The following is a 17,477-nucleotide window of genomic DNA, read 5'->3' as shown; positions in this document are numbered from 1 at the left end:
GAAAAAAATAAATCAGCATCTGTTGTGATACAGCCATCCAGAACCTGCAAGAACCGTCAGAATGAAGACATCACAGCACTCTACCCCACTTTGGCTGTGTAATTGCAATGACTCAGAGCCTGAAGCCCATAAAGAACAAAACCAGCCTTAAAGCACTCTGTAAAAATGCTGGAGATACCGTGCAGAGTTAGTGAACTATGGTAAATTCAGAGCCCTGATTCCCAAAACCATGCCTTGCCTGCCTGTGTTCACCCGCAGGGATCCGTGTCTGTAGGAAGCCACAGGGTGGCAGCGCTGCCCCACGCCGGAGTGCGACCAGCCTGGGAACACGACAGCCAAACCAGGTCCTCGCAGCTCATATGAAGAGAGAATTTGAAAGAGTTATTTCTGACAAGCGAACCTAGTCATGCATTTCAAGGATTAAACTGAATCTAGCAGAAGAAAACACGCCAACTCTAAAGAATTCAAAATTTAAATTTCATACATAAATTTCCTTCTATCCTAATTAAAGCTATTTTGCTACCACATCACATAACCAAAGCACATAATTACAGAACCTCAGTTTCAGAAAATTTCCAATTCAGTGAATACTCTGCAGTACACCCATATAAATATACAATTATATAATTTTCCTATAGAGACCAATATTCTTTCTAAATTTGAAAGTCAGCTTGACATCTGTTTCATTCAGTCTGGGTGGTGAGTCCTTAATGGGCCACATGGCAGGCACATTCCTGGGCTCCCATGTGAAGCACAACAGCTTTTCCAGGAGAAAATATAAGTGTAGCTGAAAGGTAGTTCATGACACGCTCTACTCCCTACAGACAGCTCAGTGACAGATTTAGAGGACCGTCCCACACATGGAGAACCAGTGCCATGCAGGCACCACACTGCGTCCGTATGTCCCATTGTCTGCCCTCTAAGCGTGCCCCATGCAGTGACCCGAGTGCTGCTGCAGTGCTACATGCACGTGTGGAGCAGCAACAGTGGCTGCGGGCTGTTGCAGGAGCCTGCTGCCTGCTGGCTCCTGCCAGAGCAGGGCTGACCGCTCCGAGTGTGTGTGCAGCGGCCAAGCCAGAGAGCAAGAGGGCTGCAGCAAGCTGAAGGGTGCCAATGCCAGCGCCCCACAGAAACGCCGGGTGCGCGCCACGAGTGCTCACAGCGTCCCAGCTGAAAAGGGCACCAGCTCTCCGGCGGCTCCGCCGGCAAAGGTGCTGCCTCAGACTGGCAGAGCCGAAGCCTGTTATCAGTTCTGCAAGCTTTAGGACACGAGACAATGGCAGAAACTGATGCACAGGAAGTTCCAGCTGAACACGAGGAAGAACTTCTTTACTGTGCGGCTGACCGCGCACTGGAACAGGTTGTCCAGAGACGTTGTGGAGTCTCCCTCACCGGAGATACTCAAGAACCGTCCGAACCCAATCCTGTGCCATGTGCTCTGGACGACCCTGCTTGAGCTGGGAGGTCGGACCAGAAGACCCGCTGTGGTCCCTTCAGGCATGCCCTGCTATGCGGTTCCGTGCGGAGCGCGCACGGCGGGCCCGTCCCGGGGCGCACGGCGGCTCCGGGGGCGGCGGACGACAGCGGAAGCGCTGCAAGCGCGGCCCCCTCCGTCCCCTCCTTCCTCCCTCCCTCCCGCCGCCGCCACTTCCGGCGGCCGCTCTAGCCGCGCCGCGTCTATGCCCGCGGCGCTGGGGGATGTTTATTGTCGCGGGGAGTCGGCCCAGCACCCGGAACGCCGCCGGGCGACCGGCACCCACTGACCGGCACCGCGCTGCGCCCTGCCCTGCCCCGCCCCGCCCCGACGGCCGCCCGCCCGCACGGTAACGGCCGCCGCCCGCCGACGGGCCGCGCTCCTCCTCCTCCCCCTCGCCGCCGTCTCGGGTCCTCGGGCCCGGCCGCAGCCGCCGCCGCCGTTGAGCCCCGCGTCCCGTCCCTCTCCGCCGCCCCTGCCCGGCCGAGGTGAGGGAGGCGGCGCGGGGCCTCCCCCGCCTCGCCGCGGCCCTGCCGGTGCCTCCCGCCGCGGTGCCGATCGCGCCCGGGGCAGCGGGGCGTGCGTGGCCGGGGCCGCCGGGGCAGGGAGAGGAGGAAGGGGCAGGGCATCCTGCGGGGGAACGGCCCGTTCCCGGCCGGCCCGCCCGGCCCCGAGGGCTTTGTGGCGGCCCCGTGCCCTGCGGCGGCCGATGCCCGCACAGCCGGCGCTGCCGAGCGGCGGAGCTCGGCGTGGCCAGGCCGCCCTGCTGCCTGCGCTTTGTTTGTGCCGTGCCGGCCGCAGAAGTTTCGGGCTGGGGTTGAGGGGGGAGAAGGAGTAGTTGTTGACCAGAGCGTTGTGACGCTGGCGCGTATAGGGCTTTGAGTGGGATTCCCAGCTGCGGGAATAGGAAGGGTACTCTGCTTCTTCAGCTGGGACGTGCAAATGGTAAAAATGTTTGACTGGGAGGGGGTGACAGGCTACCCGTTGCCTTAAAATATTTTGTTGCAGCTAAACATTTTTACTTTTCTTACGACGTTTAATCATGTTGGAATGGCCACCGAACTTGTTGGTTCGGACTTTTGTCGTACTTAGGATGATTTTCCACATATTATAAAGACCAAAAGGATTCTTCTTGATGCTTAGCAGTCAAGTACGCCTGGATGTTTTAAGGGAAAGATGGCACAAACTTGAGTTCAAATGCATCTTGCTTTGAATATGAATGGACCTTTTGATGAGAGAAAGATTTGAGGAAAATGGCGTGTAATGAAATATTTAAAATACTCTTTCTTGTTTTGTTCCATATGCTCTTTGGTTTTATTCTTGCAAATGGATTTCTGTTGGACAACCCTACGGAGATGCAGTGGGCTTATCCAAGAGCAGGATTGATGTCCTACTTGCTTTTGATATAGCTGGTATTATCACTCTGTGCATGGATCTAATTGAACAAATCCTTGCTTAGATACTGGCTTTGCACGTATTTGAAAATTTTCTCCCTCAAAATATAAATAGTCATGACTCTGCAGATCCTGAAAGGTGAGAATAGTAGCTTTAAGATGGCCTTTTGCTTTAGGCATGGTTTAACTTGCCGTTGTAGCAGAAAGTAAAAGCATGCACCACTAGCTTCAGTGGCTGTAACTAAGAAAGTTGTTTGGAGCAGAGGATGTTCTGCACAGACAATAGTAACTATGTTGCTATTGTTTTCAGGGAGTCATTCACCAGCCGCTGTGATCTTAGTGTGCCTAAGGATTCCAGCAGATTTCAGAGTTGTGTCACCTCCAGCATTTCATATGGACCTGTTTCCTGAGGGGCTGAACACAAATCTTTAAAAGTACATCTTCAGTGGAAGGATGTAATCATCTCTCTCCATTCCTGGCAGACTTTATTTATTCTCCATTCTAATATGGAAACGTCCTGTAGAGGTTCATGTTAACTTCTTCAAAGATGCCTTCCAGACATTAGTTTGACGAATGTCTACTGACACAGTAGTGACCAATATCCCTTCAGCTGGGCTGTTGGAATTCTTTGTGGAGTTGGTCAGTTTGTGAACTGCTTTGGAGAAAGGTTAAAAATAACCAGTAAAAGTTGCTTATACTTAGGGTGATGGTGAAAAAGGTGTTTATTAAACTGTTCTGACATTAACATAACCATTGTTAGATATCCCCCATCTACCTTTACAGCTCTGAGTTTCTTGGATCAAAGGTAGTCAAGAGCTTAAAATAATACTTTGTTTATATACCCCATCCCAAGTGCCTTTCCCTTTTCTTTGATGATGGTGCTGTGGTTGGTTTGGAACTTTCTGAAGACAGACTGCTGGCTTTTTTAAGATTGTAAGATTTCCGTGCAGGGTGTTTTGTCTTCACGTGTGTTTATAGAGTATCTAAAATAGTATGTCTGTGATCCTAACAGTGGATGTAGAGGTAATGCTTTAAGAGCTTGAGCGTTCATTCCTCCCTCCAAAGTATTTCTTATTCTGTGGAGTTTCTCTAGTTTCAGAGTAGGATACATTACAGTGTCAAATATCCTTGCATCAGCTTCTGTTGTTGTTTTTATTTATGTGTTATCATTATTAATCTAGCTGCTTTTTTTTCCTTATTTTTTTCCCCTTAAGGTAATTTTTCAGATATATCTCTGAAATCTATGTTGAAAAGAAAGAACAATCCTCTAAAATTTCTCTGATAAAACAAAATAATGCAAACTTCTGCAGAGAGGTATTTCAGCTTTCAGTTTCCTCTGTCGGGATAGATTGTGTTAAGCTGGTGCAAAACAATTTGAAATCAAAGTCAGCTAGTTTCTTGTGTTGGAGAAAGTCAAATGAAGTACATAATCTAAAAGAAATGCTGTACATGTAGACAAATTATTTTCAAATTTAGCCTGTTATTAAATTAGCATTGGCTGGCAAAACATAATTTTAGAAATGAGATTTAGACTGCCAAAATTCTACAGTTCAGATGAGAGAACCTTCAAAGGGCAAAATTAATCAACAAAATCTAAGCTGAGCTCAACTTAAGCACTTACAAATCCAGAACTGGAAAGAACCTGATGTTTGGTTTCTACTCAGCCTCTCTGTTCTGCAAGTGTAACTGCATAAGTATGGGATATAAATAGGCTTATAAGTAAGGAACACTATTTTCCCCATTTTGCAAAAAAGATATGGAAATGCAGAAATTCAGGTTTTGGGAAATAACAGTCAGTGCTATGGTGGTGTGTATGAATAGCAGAGAATACAAGAGACAGCTGGGAAAGAGAAGGATCAGAATGTTCCAGCTGGTCATGCTTGCTGGAGATACGTGTAATAAGAGCAAGATATTTCTTTCTTGGATGTTGTTAGACCTTTTTAACAAATATGTTCCTCAGTTGTTTGTTTTTTTAATGTAGTCCATGTATTTGTATTTTTTAGGAAAGTTTAAGTTGCTTTTGTTCTGATGCTTCCTCTGAATTTAAAGTTATTTAAGGCTTACGAAAGAAAGGTAACAGGAGATCTTCTCCGTAGATTTCTTTTCCCTTTTTGTAAGTAAGGTGTGAGGCATTAAAATGAATGCCTAAATCAAAGACTGTGATATGTTAATGCTTGCTTGCTGCTTGATCACAAATATCCAAGCCTAGAAACATTTTGATTTACCCAATCTTTCCAAACCATGCCTTGGAAGAGTTTTAACATTGTATTTGTATGCTTACTAGGAATGGGTGTGTTCAAAATCATTGACATAATATGTAGAAGTTGAAATTAAAAAGCCCTTCCCCTAGTATCTGTTGTCTTGAGCTTTCAGAACATGGCTAATTAAAATGGAGGCACACCAGTGTAATCTGTGTAATTTTTCTCATCTTAATATCTATGCAAGTAGATTGTACTTCTAACCAAGATACATTGTAATTGCTGAAAACATCCTTACTGACAGCTCCACAGCCGCCTTTTTGCCTTAATAATAGATCTTTTCCTTTTAAATTGTAATTTTCCTCTCTTTGCAACCACTTTTTCCTTTGTTCTGAATGAGCATGTGACTTTTCTCCCTGGATCTTTTTAAGACAAGCCATGTTTTATGGGGACATTATCATACAATACTATGGTTTGCTTAGATGTTAGCAACCTTTTGGTGGTGTTATGCACAACTCTGATGTTCTTTCAGAATGTAGATGGAGGCTGAGTGTGCCAGCAGATCCTTGCTGATAATTGGGAGATGCTGCTGATTGGAGGTATCTTGTTGACAATCTTTCCTGGGTTCCAGTAAGAGCCAGGAGTTGGAGCCAGGGTGGAAAACAAATGCCGCTCTGAAGATGCCACGGGTTCCAGCTCTGTGCTGGCCCTGCCTGCATGCCATTCAAAATCTGCACATGTGCTATCTTTGGATCTGGTGCCGTAAATTACTTTCCCAATCTGTAGTAGTCCATCAAAACCAGATGGGATAAGTAATTTCTAACTTTGAGGATTCATGTAATTTTTGGTTCAATAAAAAAGGTTAATAAAGGGATCTGAGAGTACTAATTAGTTACTGTTTGTTCTCTTCTTTGCCTGCATTCCCTCCACCCCCACACATAACCTTTGGTTTTTATGTTTTCCTCTTGCTGTTTCTTCATCTCTTTTCTGTATTATCATTCATCTTGCCTTTTCTTATATTGGACAAGCCAACAATTACAGAATAATTCTTTCAGCAGGGAACAAGCTGCAGAGTGTAAGCAAGAACCACCACAGCAGCTGACGCAGTTCGTTGTGCACATCTGCTGTGTAGTTTGTTACTTCTGTGTTGTCAGTGAGTGCTAGTTGAAGATGCACCTTGAGTTCTCCATTACAGACTATGTCATGATGTTTAGGAAGGCAAATTCAGATGAAAATACTGATAATAGCGTTAATGTTGTATCTTGAAGATTTTTAATATAGAACATAAGGCCAAAACATTTAAAGTTATATAAATACATCACAGTCTGTTAGGTATGTTATTGTTCTTGATGCACAGTGTCCTGCTTCTTCCATGGCAGTGACCATGTGGAGCATTTCACATATGTGACAGATTTTTGGGTTTTTTTCTTTGCTTTCCTTTTTATTTATTTTAGATGAGATACTGCTAAAATATTTATGTAGGTCCTTTTCACTGTATACCAATGATCTTGCTCTTGTCCCCTCACATTTCTTCACCTGAGATCTATTTGAGATGCTTGCTGTCTTGGCTTTGTATGGTTCCAGAAGAGATGCTGGGCTGGGATGAGTGGTAGCCCAGCTGCTGGAATTAGGATTCTCTTTCCCAGCGAGGTGTGTGTAAGCAGTGTTGTCTTTGAGCATGGATGCTTCCTGGGTGCCTTAGGTTTGCAGTGCATGCACTGGGCGGCCATCCCATGCGTTCACAGTTATCTGTGCTTTTCCTCAGGAGCATTCCATCTCACTCTGCCTGTACAGTGCCTTCCTGTGGGCAGTGCAGACAGTCAGCCCAGGCTGCTGCTGCCACCAGGACATTTTGTGTAATTTGCTTTGAGCTATTATTGGGAGAGATAGGCCAGGAGTGCTGGGTGAAGATGGGAAAGCTGTGGTAGCAGGCTGTCTACAGACTGCAGTTTGTGTAACCGGTGTTAGTTCAAAGTTATTCATAGGCTCATCCATTCCAACACAAATGTCAAACTGTTCAGAATTATCAACTTCAGCAGTCAGAGAAGTGTATTTTCCTGAGGTGTCTAATGACATCCTCAAATGAGCTGAGGAAAGATTATCCACTGGAGCTAGGAAGAAGTTTCAGTAATCTTTACGGTGTCTTAATATACTTAGTAAGAATTGTAACATATTTAACTGGCAATTGAAAATACTCTTTTATATATATGTGTCTGTGCACTTCATTTCTGTTAAGTCTGGCAACTTTGAACAAGTTACCTCCTATTTTCGAGCACAAAGGATGTAGACGTCCCCCTCCCCTCACATTGTTAAATGAGTCAGAATGTCGTGTCTTCTGCTTCTTGTCTCTTTTAAGGGGCAAATGTATACCATGGCATTAACAGGCAATTTTCTATTGGTATGTTTAATTTTATCATTTTTCCTTCTCAGGATGTGATCTTCGTGGTGAGCTGGTGGGAAAATTGAGTTGTAAATCACCCCAATGGATGCAGACAGTGATGTTGCACTGGACATTTTAATCACAAATGTAGTGTGTGTTTTTAGAACAAGATGTCATTTAAACTTGAGGAAGATTGCATTAGAGGGAGCAAATGTGATATACAAGCGTGATGTTGGGGTAAGAAATTCAGCATACCTTAATTATCTGTTTTTAGAAATGTTTCTTAAGCTACACATTCTTCTGCCTAATACCTGTGTATGGTGGATAGAGAAAAGCAGAATTTTCTTTCTCTATTTTGGTTGCTGTAGGTATTTAGTTACTTGTACAGAAATGGGAGTGATGAAATGCTGTCTCAGGAGACAGCACTTGGTGAGGTGAATATTGGGTACAAGGTATGTGATGAGACCTCTTAGACATCAGGGTCCATTTTGCCTCCCAAAATGTGATGGCTGTGTCAAGAAAATATATCTTGATACAGAGTCAGCAATGCCAAATCATTGTAATTAGAAAAAGATCAGCATGGTGCTTGTAGTTTTCAGCTTTTTATTCAGTGAAAAATGCCTTCATTTAATCTATTCTGTGTACACTGAATCATTGGCTATTTCATGCTTATTTTGCTCTTCTCAGTAGCTAGGCTTTTTAAGTGCTGAAAGAGGTGAAGGAGCAGTTCAAGCCTATCAAAACTAATGGGAGTTTTAGTGTAACTTTAGTTGATTTGGGTAACAGGTTTCTTTTTTCTGGTATGAAATTTAATTGCTGCTAATTTCCAATATTTCTACTTTTCTCTTTTAGAAGGTTTTAATGAAGCTTAGGAAACCTAGAATTACGGCCACAATTTGGTCCTCAGGAAAAGTTATTTGCACAGGAGCCACAAGGTGAGTTCATGAAGATTCTTTCCCTACCTCTAAATCCTAGTGTATTTTAAAATACAACATTATAAATGAAGAAGAGGTGGTACTGACTGCTGCTTAAATTGGCTCACACTGCATCACATGTAGATCCTAGATTTGGGAGGAAGTTTTCTATGTGAAGTGTTTGTGTCAGATAGTGTTGAAATCTTAACATCAGTTTAGCCACCTTGGGAGAACAGCAGGGAAAACTGCCTTGTTAAGAAAATCCTAAGGAGATTTGAGAAGCCTTTAAGAATTCTGTGTGTTTAGCTAGAAGTTGAGACTTGGGAAGGGATGACCTTTCCCGAGGATATCTCTTTAGTTTTTTTTAAAAATCCACCTGAATTTAATCAAGTTTTACTATGTTGAGGGACTGAAAAGAAGCAAAAGCAGATTCTCAGTTCAGAGACATCTGACACTCATTAAACTCTTAAGAGCTGAATTACTTTACTATATGTCTGCATTTCAAAGTAAGGATTAGTTAAGGTAAAAGAGTAAATTTGCATACTTTGTGTGTATGATCTCTGTTCCAAAATTAAAGAGGATTGTTCCGGCTGTTAACTCCAGACTACCCATGATCTTATTTATCTGCTAAGGGTACTTAAAACCATGTGGGATTAAAACATGTCTCTCACTTCAGCTTGAGCCAAGTGCCAAGCTACTCTGCAAATAGGGCATGAAGGACTCCATTGGAATGTCTATCTAGTTAAAATGTAATACTTACAGTAGGATGAAGTGAAGGCTGTCCGTGAGATCACGGTTGATGTGCTACATTATATAATGGTTCATCTTGTAATCTGAGTAGCTATTGTGGTGTGTGTGTGTGTGCACAACTATATACTCTATTTCTGCTAATGTTAGATCCTTTTCTTTCTCCTTTATAGTGAAGAAGAAGCTAAATTTGGTGCCAGACGACTAGCTCGTAGTCTACAGAAACTAGGTTTTCAGGTAATTCTGATGGAAAAGGACTTGCATGACTCAAGCAATGCTGGTAGTTTTTTTTTTAGAAAGAAACAAAGAGGAGGGAGCATAATGATTTAGCAGTTAACATGTTTTCACTCAAATGGCCCTTTTGTGTAGGAATACATTTTCCAGATGGTGGTTAAAGAGAAGCTGTTTTGTTTTGTGGATTTGAGTTTTGTTTGGCAGCTCAGAGCGGTGCTTCTTCACTGGATAATGAACTACAAAATTTGTTTAATATATGAACAGATGTGTCTTAGATAGAATTTACAATGTCTCAAAAGATTTATTTGGAAAATGCTGAAACTTTACTGTAATTTGAACATAATTTTCACTCATTTCTAATGGAATAGCAGATACATTCCCATCTGGATAAGGGCAAGTTTGAGCTTCTTAAATTAAAGAGGAAGGGAGAAAAGTGCTCCTGCACTGTCATGTTGCACAGCTGGAAATATGCCAAATAAAATACTTAGGACAGGAAACACCCTCTTTTATCTGGGTTTGGGTTAACATTGCCAGTCAGAAACACCACTTGCATTTCGTAGTAAGGGTTGAAAAACAGCAACATGAACCACTTAAAATTACACGACTTGGTGCTCTAAAACTTCCTGAAAGTCTGTTGTACTGTTTAAACACAGATTCAGTTTAGGGACAGACAATTAAATAGACACAGCAGCTGTCATTTTCAGGGAAAGACTACTTTTGATTATAGTACATGAAGGCAGTGGTGGCAGCCTATGCTGGTAATGCTGCATCAGACTCAGCAAAAGTGTGACATTCCTACTGTCACAAATGTGTACTTTGAACCCAGCCCTTTAAAGTTGGAATGGAATGTTAAGTCAGTGAGGTGCACAGTAAGTACTTCCAGGGTGGATACACCAAGTTTTGTCATAAAGTGAGCAGTTTGTATTTTGACGATTAAGTTGATTTAAGGCTAAGTTGCTTCTTTCTAACTATCTTTCCAACTATATTTCTAAGTGTAAATTGACGAAGAACGGTCATTTAATGTTTAGGCAACCTCAGAAAATGAGCAAAAGTTTCCCCAGTGACATTGCCAACACTGACCTGTCAGCAGTGCAGTTTTTTGTATAGCAGTTGTCTGTTGGCTATTTTGTTGTCATCTAAAGGGTCTGTGGTAGAGAATAACTGAACATTATTCAAATAGTTTGGGTTGGATTTCAGAAAGTTACAAAGTAGAAAACCAGTTTGCTCTACTCGCCACTGGACATTAAAGCAAAAGTTGTCACCTTTTTTCTTATTCTTAGCTTTAATACAAATGGTATATAGCAACAAGGCATTTAAGATGTTTGCAATACTATTTAAGCTTTTCCTCTGCTTACTTTGATGTTCCATGAGCTGTCAAATTTAGTTTATTTTCAGTGGGGAGGTGTTTAGTACATCAGTTTGAGTTTTTTCTGTGTCTCATCCTTAAACTGTTCTAACCATATTGCTGTAGTGACCATGATACAACTGTGAGGTATCTAGTTCAGCAGTTACTCCACCACAGAAGGATAATGTAAATGTTCTGAGTCCATGAAGTACTCTTTAGATGCATATTAGAAAAGCATCAGTCTGAAGATTCTAATTTTGACCCATCAAAATATTCTCAGTAGTAGCCTTGTCTTTTTTTTTTTTTTTTGCAACCCATGCATCTGACTTGCTGTAAATTCTAATGTCTTCTTTCCTGTCTCTTTTGAAAAGGTAATTTTCACAGATTTTAAAGTTGTGAATGTTTTAGCAGTGTGCAACATGCCCTTTGAGATAAGATTGCCAGAATTTACGAAGAATAACAGACCTCATGCGAGGTACGTAGGATTTTAAAGAATTTTAGTCCTGGACTACTTCTTAATCTTTTATTTTTCAGTTCTAGATCTCTCTTTTTTACTTTTCATTTTGTTTTCTAGTTATGAACCAGAACTTCATCCTGCCGTGTGTTACAGAATAAAATCTCTCAGAGCTACCTTACAGATTTTTTCCACAGGCAGTATCACAGTTACAGGTATTTTAATGTCAAAAAATAAATATTTAACTTGTTGGGAATATTTAACTTTAGAGCCAGTAGGTTTGGGAAAACAAGATTTTTAAAACAGTCAAACAATTGTGTTGAAAGAATTTAGTTTCCCTGTGCTAGCACCTTGTTTGTTTTTGAGTGAAAGTGCCAGAAGAGTTGTAGAGAAAGTATTATTATTGGTAGGTTCAAAAAATTAGTTAGACTGAATGTTTTTTTAATGAAACCAAAAGTAAGGTAGCACTTAAGAATGCAGGTAATTATTGTTTATTTAAATATTTGAATTTTCTTCCTTTTTTCTTCTGTTTGTAGAGATGTTAACCACACTGCATTTAGCATTAACATCCCTTTCATAAATACGTATTTCCAAACTGCAGATTTATGGAAACTCACAGGATAGTATAGCACTTTGTATAGCATAGCATAAATGAGGCTGACCAATAATTTACAGTTCTTCAGACTTGTGCTCTCTTCTTTTAAAGCTCAGCTAAGAGAACAACCGCTGAATCACAGGCATCAGTGATTTTTCCCATGTAATCGAGACATGGTTGTTCTGGGTCTTGGAGAGGCTAGCAATTTTTTCTTCTCTCTTCATCATTTTCATTTTTCATTCTCTTTTCTGTTTGCTTGTGAGATATCCACCACCAGTGTCCAGGTACAAGAAGTCATTTTTTCAGACAATACATGTTAAAATGATCCAAAACAAAAAAAACATTTCGTATCACGTTTGCAGGAATTATGTCTTGCAGTTGTTAGAGCTTAGCTGCTGGTTCAGAAGCTGAGTAAGGATTTCTTTTATTTTCACGTCTTAATTCAAATGCCTATGTCTATGCAGAACATTTCCCACAAAATATTGGAAGCAGTGTTTTCTAAAGAAGACAAACTTCCATCAGATTCAGTAATCTAAAAATGAAGGACTAAAAAGTACTTCAAGATTGCAGTATATGTTGGGAACAGTGCAATTGTTCTAGCCGAAACTAGAAACTAAATTTAAAATAAATAAGAAGCAGTATCACTACAGTAATAAAAAGCTCTCAGCATGTCTTGTCAGCCTCCTAATGAGATTCGGCTTCTCTATAAGATTCTTATTACTTCATTGCTTACAGAATCACTTCCATATTTTGAGAAATTTTCTTTTCAAATAGGAAGGTAAATATGGTAAACATAGAAGTTTTACATCCTTCTAGCTTAGTTGTTGCAGTGAGTTTGAAAAATTAACTCAGACCTCTGTTGATTTTCTAGGCTTCTGCTTTGCCTCTTCTAGAGGAAAAAAATGTTCTGAGTCTTATGTTTCTTATTCTAAAAATGATTTAAATTATTTTTCAGCCCTAGTACACTCTTTCTCAAGTGTGCTGAGATGAAGTTTCCTCTAAAGATTCATGTTTCTGTAGTACTAGTACTTGTAATACCTCTGCCTCAGAGAATTTTGAGATAATTAGAAATGTTACAAAAAACCGAGGCAGGTGAGTTCTTTTCCTGAGACAAGAATTAAAAAGATTTTATTACTTTCATGAAAGACAGTAAAAATCACTAGCATGTGATTTTTACCATCTTTCATGAAAGTAACAAAAAGAAGTATTGTTTCTTTGACTCCAAAATGATAAATGAGGGGTTGTTTATGGGGATTGTGTTGTTTTGGTTTGTTCTTTCCTTCTCTTATATGCCCTAGAATGATGATCCAGTTTTTATACCTCTTCAGCCTTAGAGAGAGTAGTATTTTTTTTGCTGGAACTATTTGCCTACTCATATTCTCACTATTTGAAGGCTTCTCCTTTCCTGAGAACTCTCTTTTCTAATAGCAGACAAATTTAAGGAGGGTGCAGTATCTACCCAGAAGACAGGTATCTTTCACTAGGCTTGTTTTATCTGGACGCTTCACTCAACCAGTTTGAAAATACAGGAAGAATCCTATTCTTTTCCATTTGCTTTCTGACTGAGCATGTAAAACAATAATTACTTAAGTAACTTATGCTTAAGTTGTTGTTTTTGGGAGTAGTTTTGAACAGTTCTCTATACTTGGAAGAAACTTTTGAAGTCTAAAGTGGGGTTACAAAAACCCTGCATTCCTACTCATCAAAGCATATGAGAAGTTGCTCCTAATGTTCTCCTTTACCTGCATCACCAAGCTTCTATTCAGAATTAATATCTTACATGATGTTACTGCTCACTTATTTGAAATCTTAGTTTTTCATTGGCTAAAGTGGTCTGGTACTACTAGCAAGCATTGCTAGGTCATTTTTCATTTTCTTTGCCTGGACAGTCACAGATCATGTTAGATAACCTTCATATGCTTCGTCCTGAGATGATAAAACCATTCCCTGGCTTGCAGGTTTTGTCGTGAGATCAGTGATGAAGCTATTTGCAAAACCTGGGATAGAAAGTAATAGTTTATAATTTTCAAACCTATAATAACCTTGCTTGAAATGTACTTCAGTTAAATACAGCATTATTTAACAGTAGCTCTTGTTGGTAGGTTTTTAAAGCAAGAGCGAAAAGTGGCTAGGCTTGAAGAAATACAAATTCTTAGAAGATTGACATAAGTAAAAGAACTAATTTACCTCTGCCACTCAGCCTCTTCTCTGGGCTGTTTAAGCCAGTAAATTGAAAATCAGCCAAGTTGTTATGAAATTAAATGACAGTATTATTTAATTGTAATTATCCATTGACAAATGTAGAACATCTTGCAGATTTACAAGAAGACTTTCACATGAAAAGCGATCAGAGAAAATCTGTTAAGTTAGGAGAAATGGGGGAGAACTTGTTATTGTCTGTGGTATGAAGTTGCAATTGCTAATAATATTAAGGTTTTTTTAAAGGTACTGTTGTTATTTTAATTTCTGATTCCCTGAATTTTCTCTTCCTACTGCCTTTTTTTCTTTTTTTTTAAACTGTGTCTTAGGGCCAAACGTAAAGGCTGTTGCCAGTGCTGTGGAACAGATTTATCCATTCGTGTTTGAAAGCAGGAAATAAATTTTGTAATTCACCACTTGATGGTTAGGTTCCCTAACCGAGCACCTTCAAAGACTGCTGCACATTGGACTAAAAGCAAAAAGGAAAACTGGACCAACCATAGCAGAGGAATACAGACTCTTTTACTTGCTCATGGCCACAGTATAGACTCCAGTTCTTTTGGATTTTACTCTTAACAGTGCTGTATTGTAAAAACGGAAGTTTACAAGATATGAAATTGCTGCTTTTAAAAAGACATTCTATTTATTTTTGCAGTAATTTCTGTGTATTCATAAGCAAAGCTGTCACGATGTGCACTACCTTTAAGACATTTTTTTTTAGCTTGAGCTTGTGTTTTATTTGTGAATAGTCTTTTACATTTTTGTATGCTGAATATTGGGCACCAAAGAAGCTGTAAAAGTTACCTTTTTCACCTGATGAATGTGCACAAATAAAAGTTTGGAAAATATTTCTCTTCATACCTGTTCTGTTATATTCCTTCCCTTTTTATATTACAATTAAAATTGTATAGTTGCAAATTAATTTGAAACAATGTAAGAATAGTCTTTTGCTGATACCTTCTGTTTCTGTTTGTAGTATGTGTAAAACTTTGTGCTTGGGCTAGATTGAAATCTATAGTAGTGACGTATGTTTATCTGAGGATGAAATTTGGTTTGTTCCCAGTTCTCTTAACTACATGCCAGACTTTAAGTATTTTCTTGTTGTTACATGAAGAGAAGACATTTCTAAATATAAAGATCTACAGCAAGTGTTTTCCTGTAGATGAACCGTAGAATATGCTGAGTTGGAAGGGAGCCATCAGGATCACCGAGTCCAACTCCTGGCCCTGTGCATGACACCCCAAGAGTCACATCCTGTGCCTGAGAGCAGTGTCCAAATGCTTCTTGAACTCTGTCAGGCTGGTGCTGTCACCACTTCCCTGGGGAGCCTGTTCCAGTGCCCAAGCACCCTCTGGGTGAAAAACGTTTTCCCTGATACCTGTCCTAACCGTCCTCTGACTCAGCTTCACGCTGTTTCCTCAAGTCCTCTCACTGGCCACGAGAGTGAAGAGATCGGTACCTGCCCTTCTGCTTCCCCTTGTGAGGATGCTGAAGACCACAATGAGGTCTCTCCTCAGTCTCCTCTTCTCCAAGCTGAACAAACCAAGTGACCTCAGCCCCTCATAAGGCTTCCCCTCCAGACCCTTCACCATCCTTGTGGCCCACCCTTGGATGCTGTCTAATAGCTTAATTGCGTTATCAACTTATGAAGCTACTGTAGAAAAAACAACTGCCTTGTCCACCTACTCAATGCAAAAGAAAAATTTTAAATGTGAACTTCAGGAAAATTGTTGTGCTTCAACTGGAGAAGATGTTGTGGTCACTCTAATCCAGCCCCAGCCTATTGCTGAATGATTAACACAGACCTTTTCTACACTCTTCTTACTGTATACTGTTTTGATGACAGGAGCTGCCAACAAGCAGTGAAGCTTGATTCTGGCATGTATTATTATTAGTATTAATCTTGGACTTGAAAGCCAGTAGATGTTTCTCTCAGTAAATGCACATTTGAAGCAGAAGAGAGGTGAATGCTTAAAAGTAACTGCAAATGCTACTTCTAAAAAGATACAATAAATATGTATAAATGTACTTATGTCTTTTTTCCCTATCTCACCGAAGAGAAATGTAACACTGCTCTTGCATGCTGCAGGTAATGTTTCATCCTAGGGGGTGCTAAAAATAGTAAACTGAGCTGTTACTGTACCAGAAATCACAGCTTCCAAAGAAAAGGTGGAAGAACAGCTGGAGGAAGCAAATGCCTGGCATGACGGATTTCATCTGCCTGATGGGGTGATGTAGAACTTGGGGCTGTCCATAGTGACTTCATGCAGAAAGTATGTAAAGGAAGGAGTAGTATGGGAGATGCTTCACCAAATCCCCTCAGAGCAAAAAGAAACAAAACTTTGCCATAAGTTGTAAGTAGTATGTTCATAAAGGCCTTTTGGAACTCTGTAGGTGTCAGAGAATAGTTTGGGTTAGAAGGCACCTTCAAGATCATCTTGTTCCAGCCCCCTGCCATGGGGCAGGGACTCCTTCCACTAGACCAGGTTGCTCAAAGTCCCATCCAACCCAGCCTTGAACACATCCAAGGATGGGGCATCCACAACTCCGGGCAATCTGTTCCAGTGCCTCACCATCCTCACAGTAAAGAATTTCTTCCTTATACCTAATCTAAACTTACCCTCTTTTGGTTTAAAGCTGCTCCTCCTTGTCCTGTCACCACATGGCCTTGTAAAAAGTCCCTCTCCATCTTTCTTAGAGGTTACCTTTGGGTAGTTGCAAGTTCCAGTTAGGTCTTCTCTTTTCCAGATGAACAATTCCAATTCTCTCAGCCTTTTCTCATAGGACCTATATTCTATCCCTCTCATCATCTTGGTGGCCTCCTCTGGACTCATTCCAGCAGGTCCATGTCCTTCCTGTGCTGGGACCCCAGAGCTGGATGCAGCCCTGCAGGTGGGCTCTCAGCAGAGCAGAGGGACAGAATCCCCTCCCTGGCCCTGCTGCCCACGCTGCTTTGGATGCAGCCCAGGGTACAATTGGCTCTGTGGGATCCAAGTGCACATTGCTGGGTCATGTCCAGCCTCTCACCCACCAGAACCCCCCAAGTCCCTCTGGGCAGGGCTGCTCCCGGTCTGTTCATTCCCAGCCTGTGCAGATCCCAGGGGTTGCCTGGACCCAGGTGCAGCACCTTGTTAAACCCCTTGCTAAGCCACATGAGATTTGCATGGGCCCATTTCTTGAGCTTCTTAGAGGGCTTATAACCATGAAATTATGAGGTTGAGTTCAACAGTCAGGGAATTCAATCTAGCATGCTATGTGTAGCAAAGCTTGCTACACCTAAGTTTTCCAGTTTGCATCAAATAATGTGGACCTTGGCACTCCTGACATAAATAAGGATTTTGTGCATAGTCAAAGAGCAATGAACAAACCACCATTAGGGAACACTAGTTATTATTATTACAATTTTAAAAAGGAAAAAGCAGAAGATATTTGAACAATGAACAAAATTGTAATAGGTTTTGAGGGACAAAGTGTAGTCCCAAACTGATGAATGAAGATTTGGCCATTACAACTACAATAGCTGTTGTAGATTAGGCTTGCCTC

At 41.1% G+C, this 17,477-nt stretch overlaps 1 protein-coding gene across 2 annotated transcripts; it reads left to right on the top strand.

The window, feature by feature from the left end:
- The first annotated feature begins 1,662 nt into the window (after positions 1 to 1,662).
- Positions 1,663 to 15,962, top strand: TBPL1 (TATA-box binding protein like 1). Of its 2 annotated transcripts, none has more exons than XM_054279905.1 (7): positions 1,663 to 1,823; positions 7,497 to 7,683; positions 8,299 to 8,381; positions 9,281 to 9,344; positions 11,058 to 11,161; positions 11,261 to 11,355; positions 14,264 to 15,962. In XM_054279905.1, exons 2-7 carry the CDS (start codon positions 7,549 to 7,551, stop codon positions 14,332 to 14,334), a joined length of 552 nt encoding a protein of 183 aa, XP_054135880.1. In that variant the 5' UTR covers positions 1,663 to 1,823; positions 7,497 to 7,548; the 3' UTR covers positions 14,335 to 15,962. The 2 variants fall into 2 exon arrangements, with proteins under 2 accessions (XP_054135880.1, XP_054135881.1); XM_054279906.1 differs by lacking the exon at positions 1,663 to 1,823 and adding an exon at positions 1,880 to 1,962.
- The last annotated feature ends 1,515 nt before the right edge of the window (positions 15,963 to 17,477 follow it).

Source organism: Melozone crissalis, unplaced genomic scaffold (assembly GCF_028551555.1).
Source record: "Melozone crissalis strain CALT ecotype California unplaced genomic scaffold, PUWL_Pcris_2 ptg000027l_1, whole genome shotgun sequence".
NCBI classification, from domain to species: Eukaryota; Metazoa; Chordata; class Aves; order Passeriformes; family Passerellidae; genus Melozone; species Melozone crissalis.
Note: the sequence above shows the minus strand (reverse complement) of the source record. Positions and strands in the feature narration are given on the sequence as shown.

Excerpts from the sequence above, each read along its gene's own strand:
- TBPL1 (XM_054279905.1), top strand. The coding sequence starts at position 7,549 with ATGGATGCAGACAGTGATGTTGCACTGGACATTTTAATCACAAATGTA. Across the intron at positions 11,162-11,260 it reads AATAACAGACCTCATGCGAG|TTATGAACCAGAACTTCATC; the intron begins GTACGTAGGATT and ends TTTGTTTTCTAG. Across the intron at positions 11,356-14,263 it reads AGGCAGTATCACAGTTACAG|GGCCAAACGTAAAGGCTGTT; the intron begins GTATTTTAATGT and ends ACTGTGTCTTAG.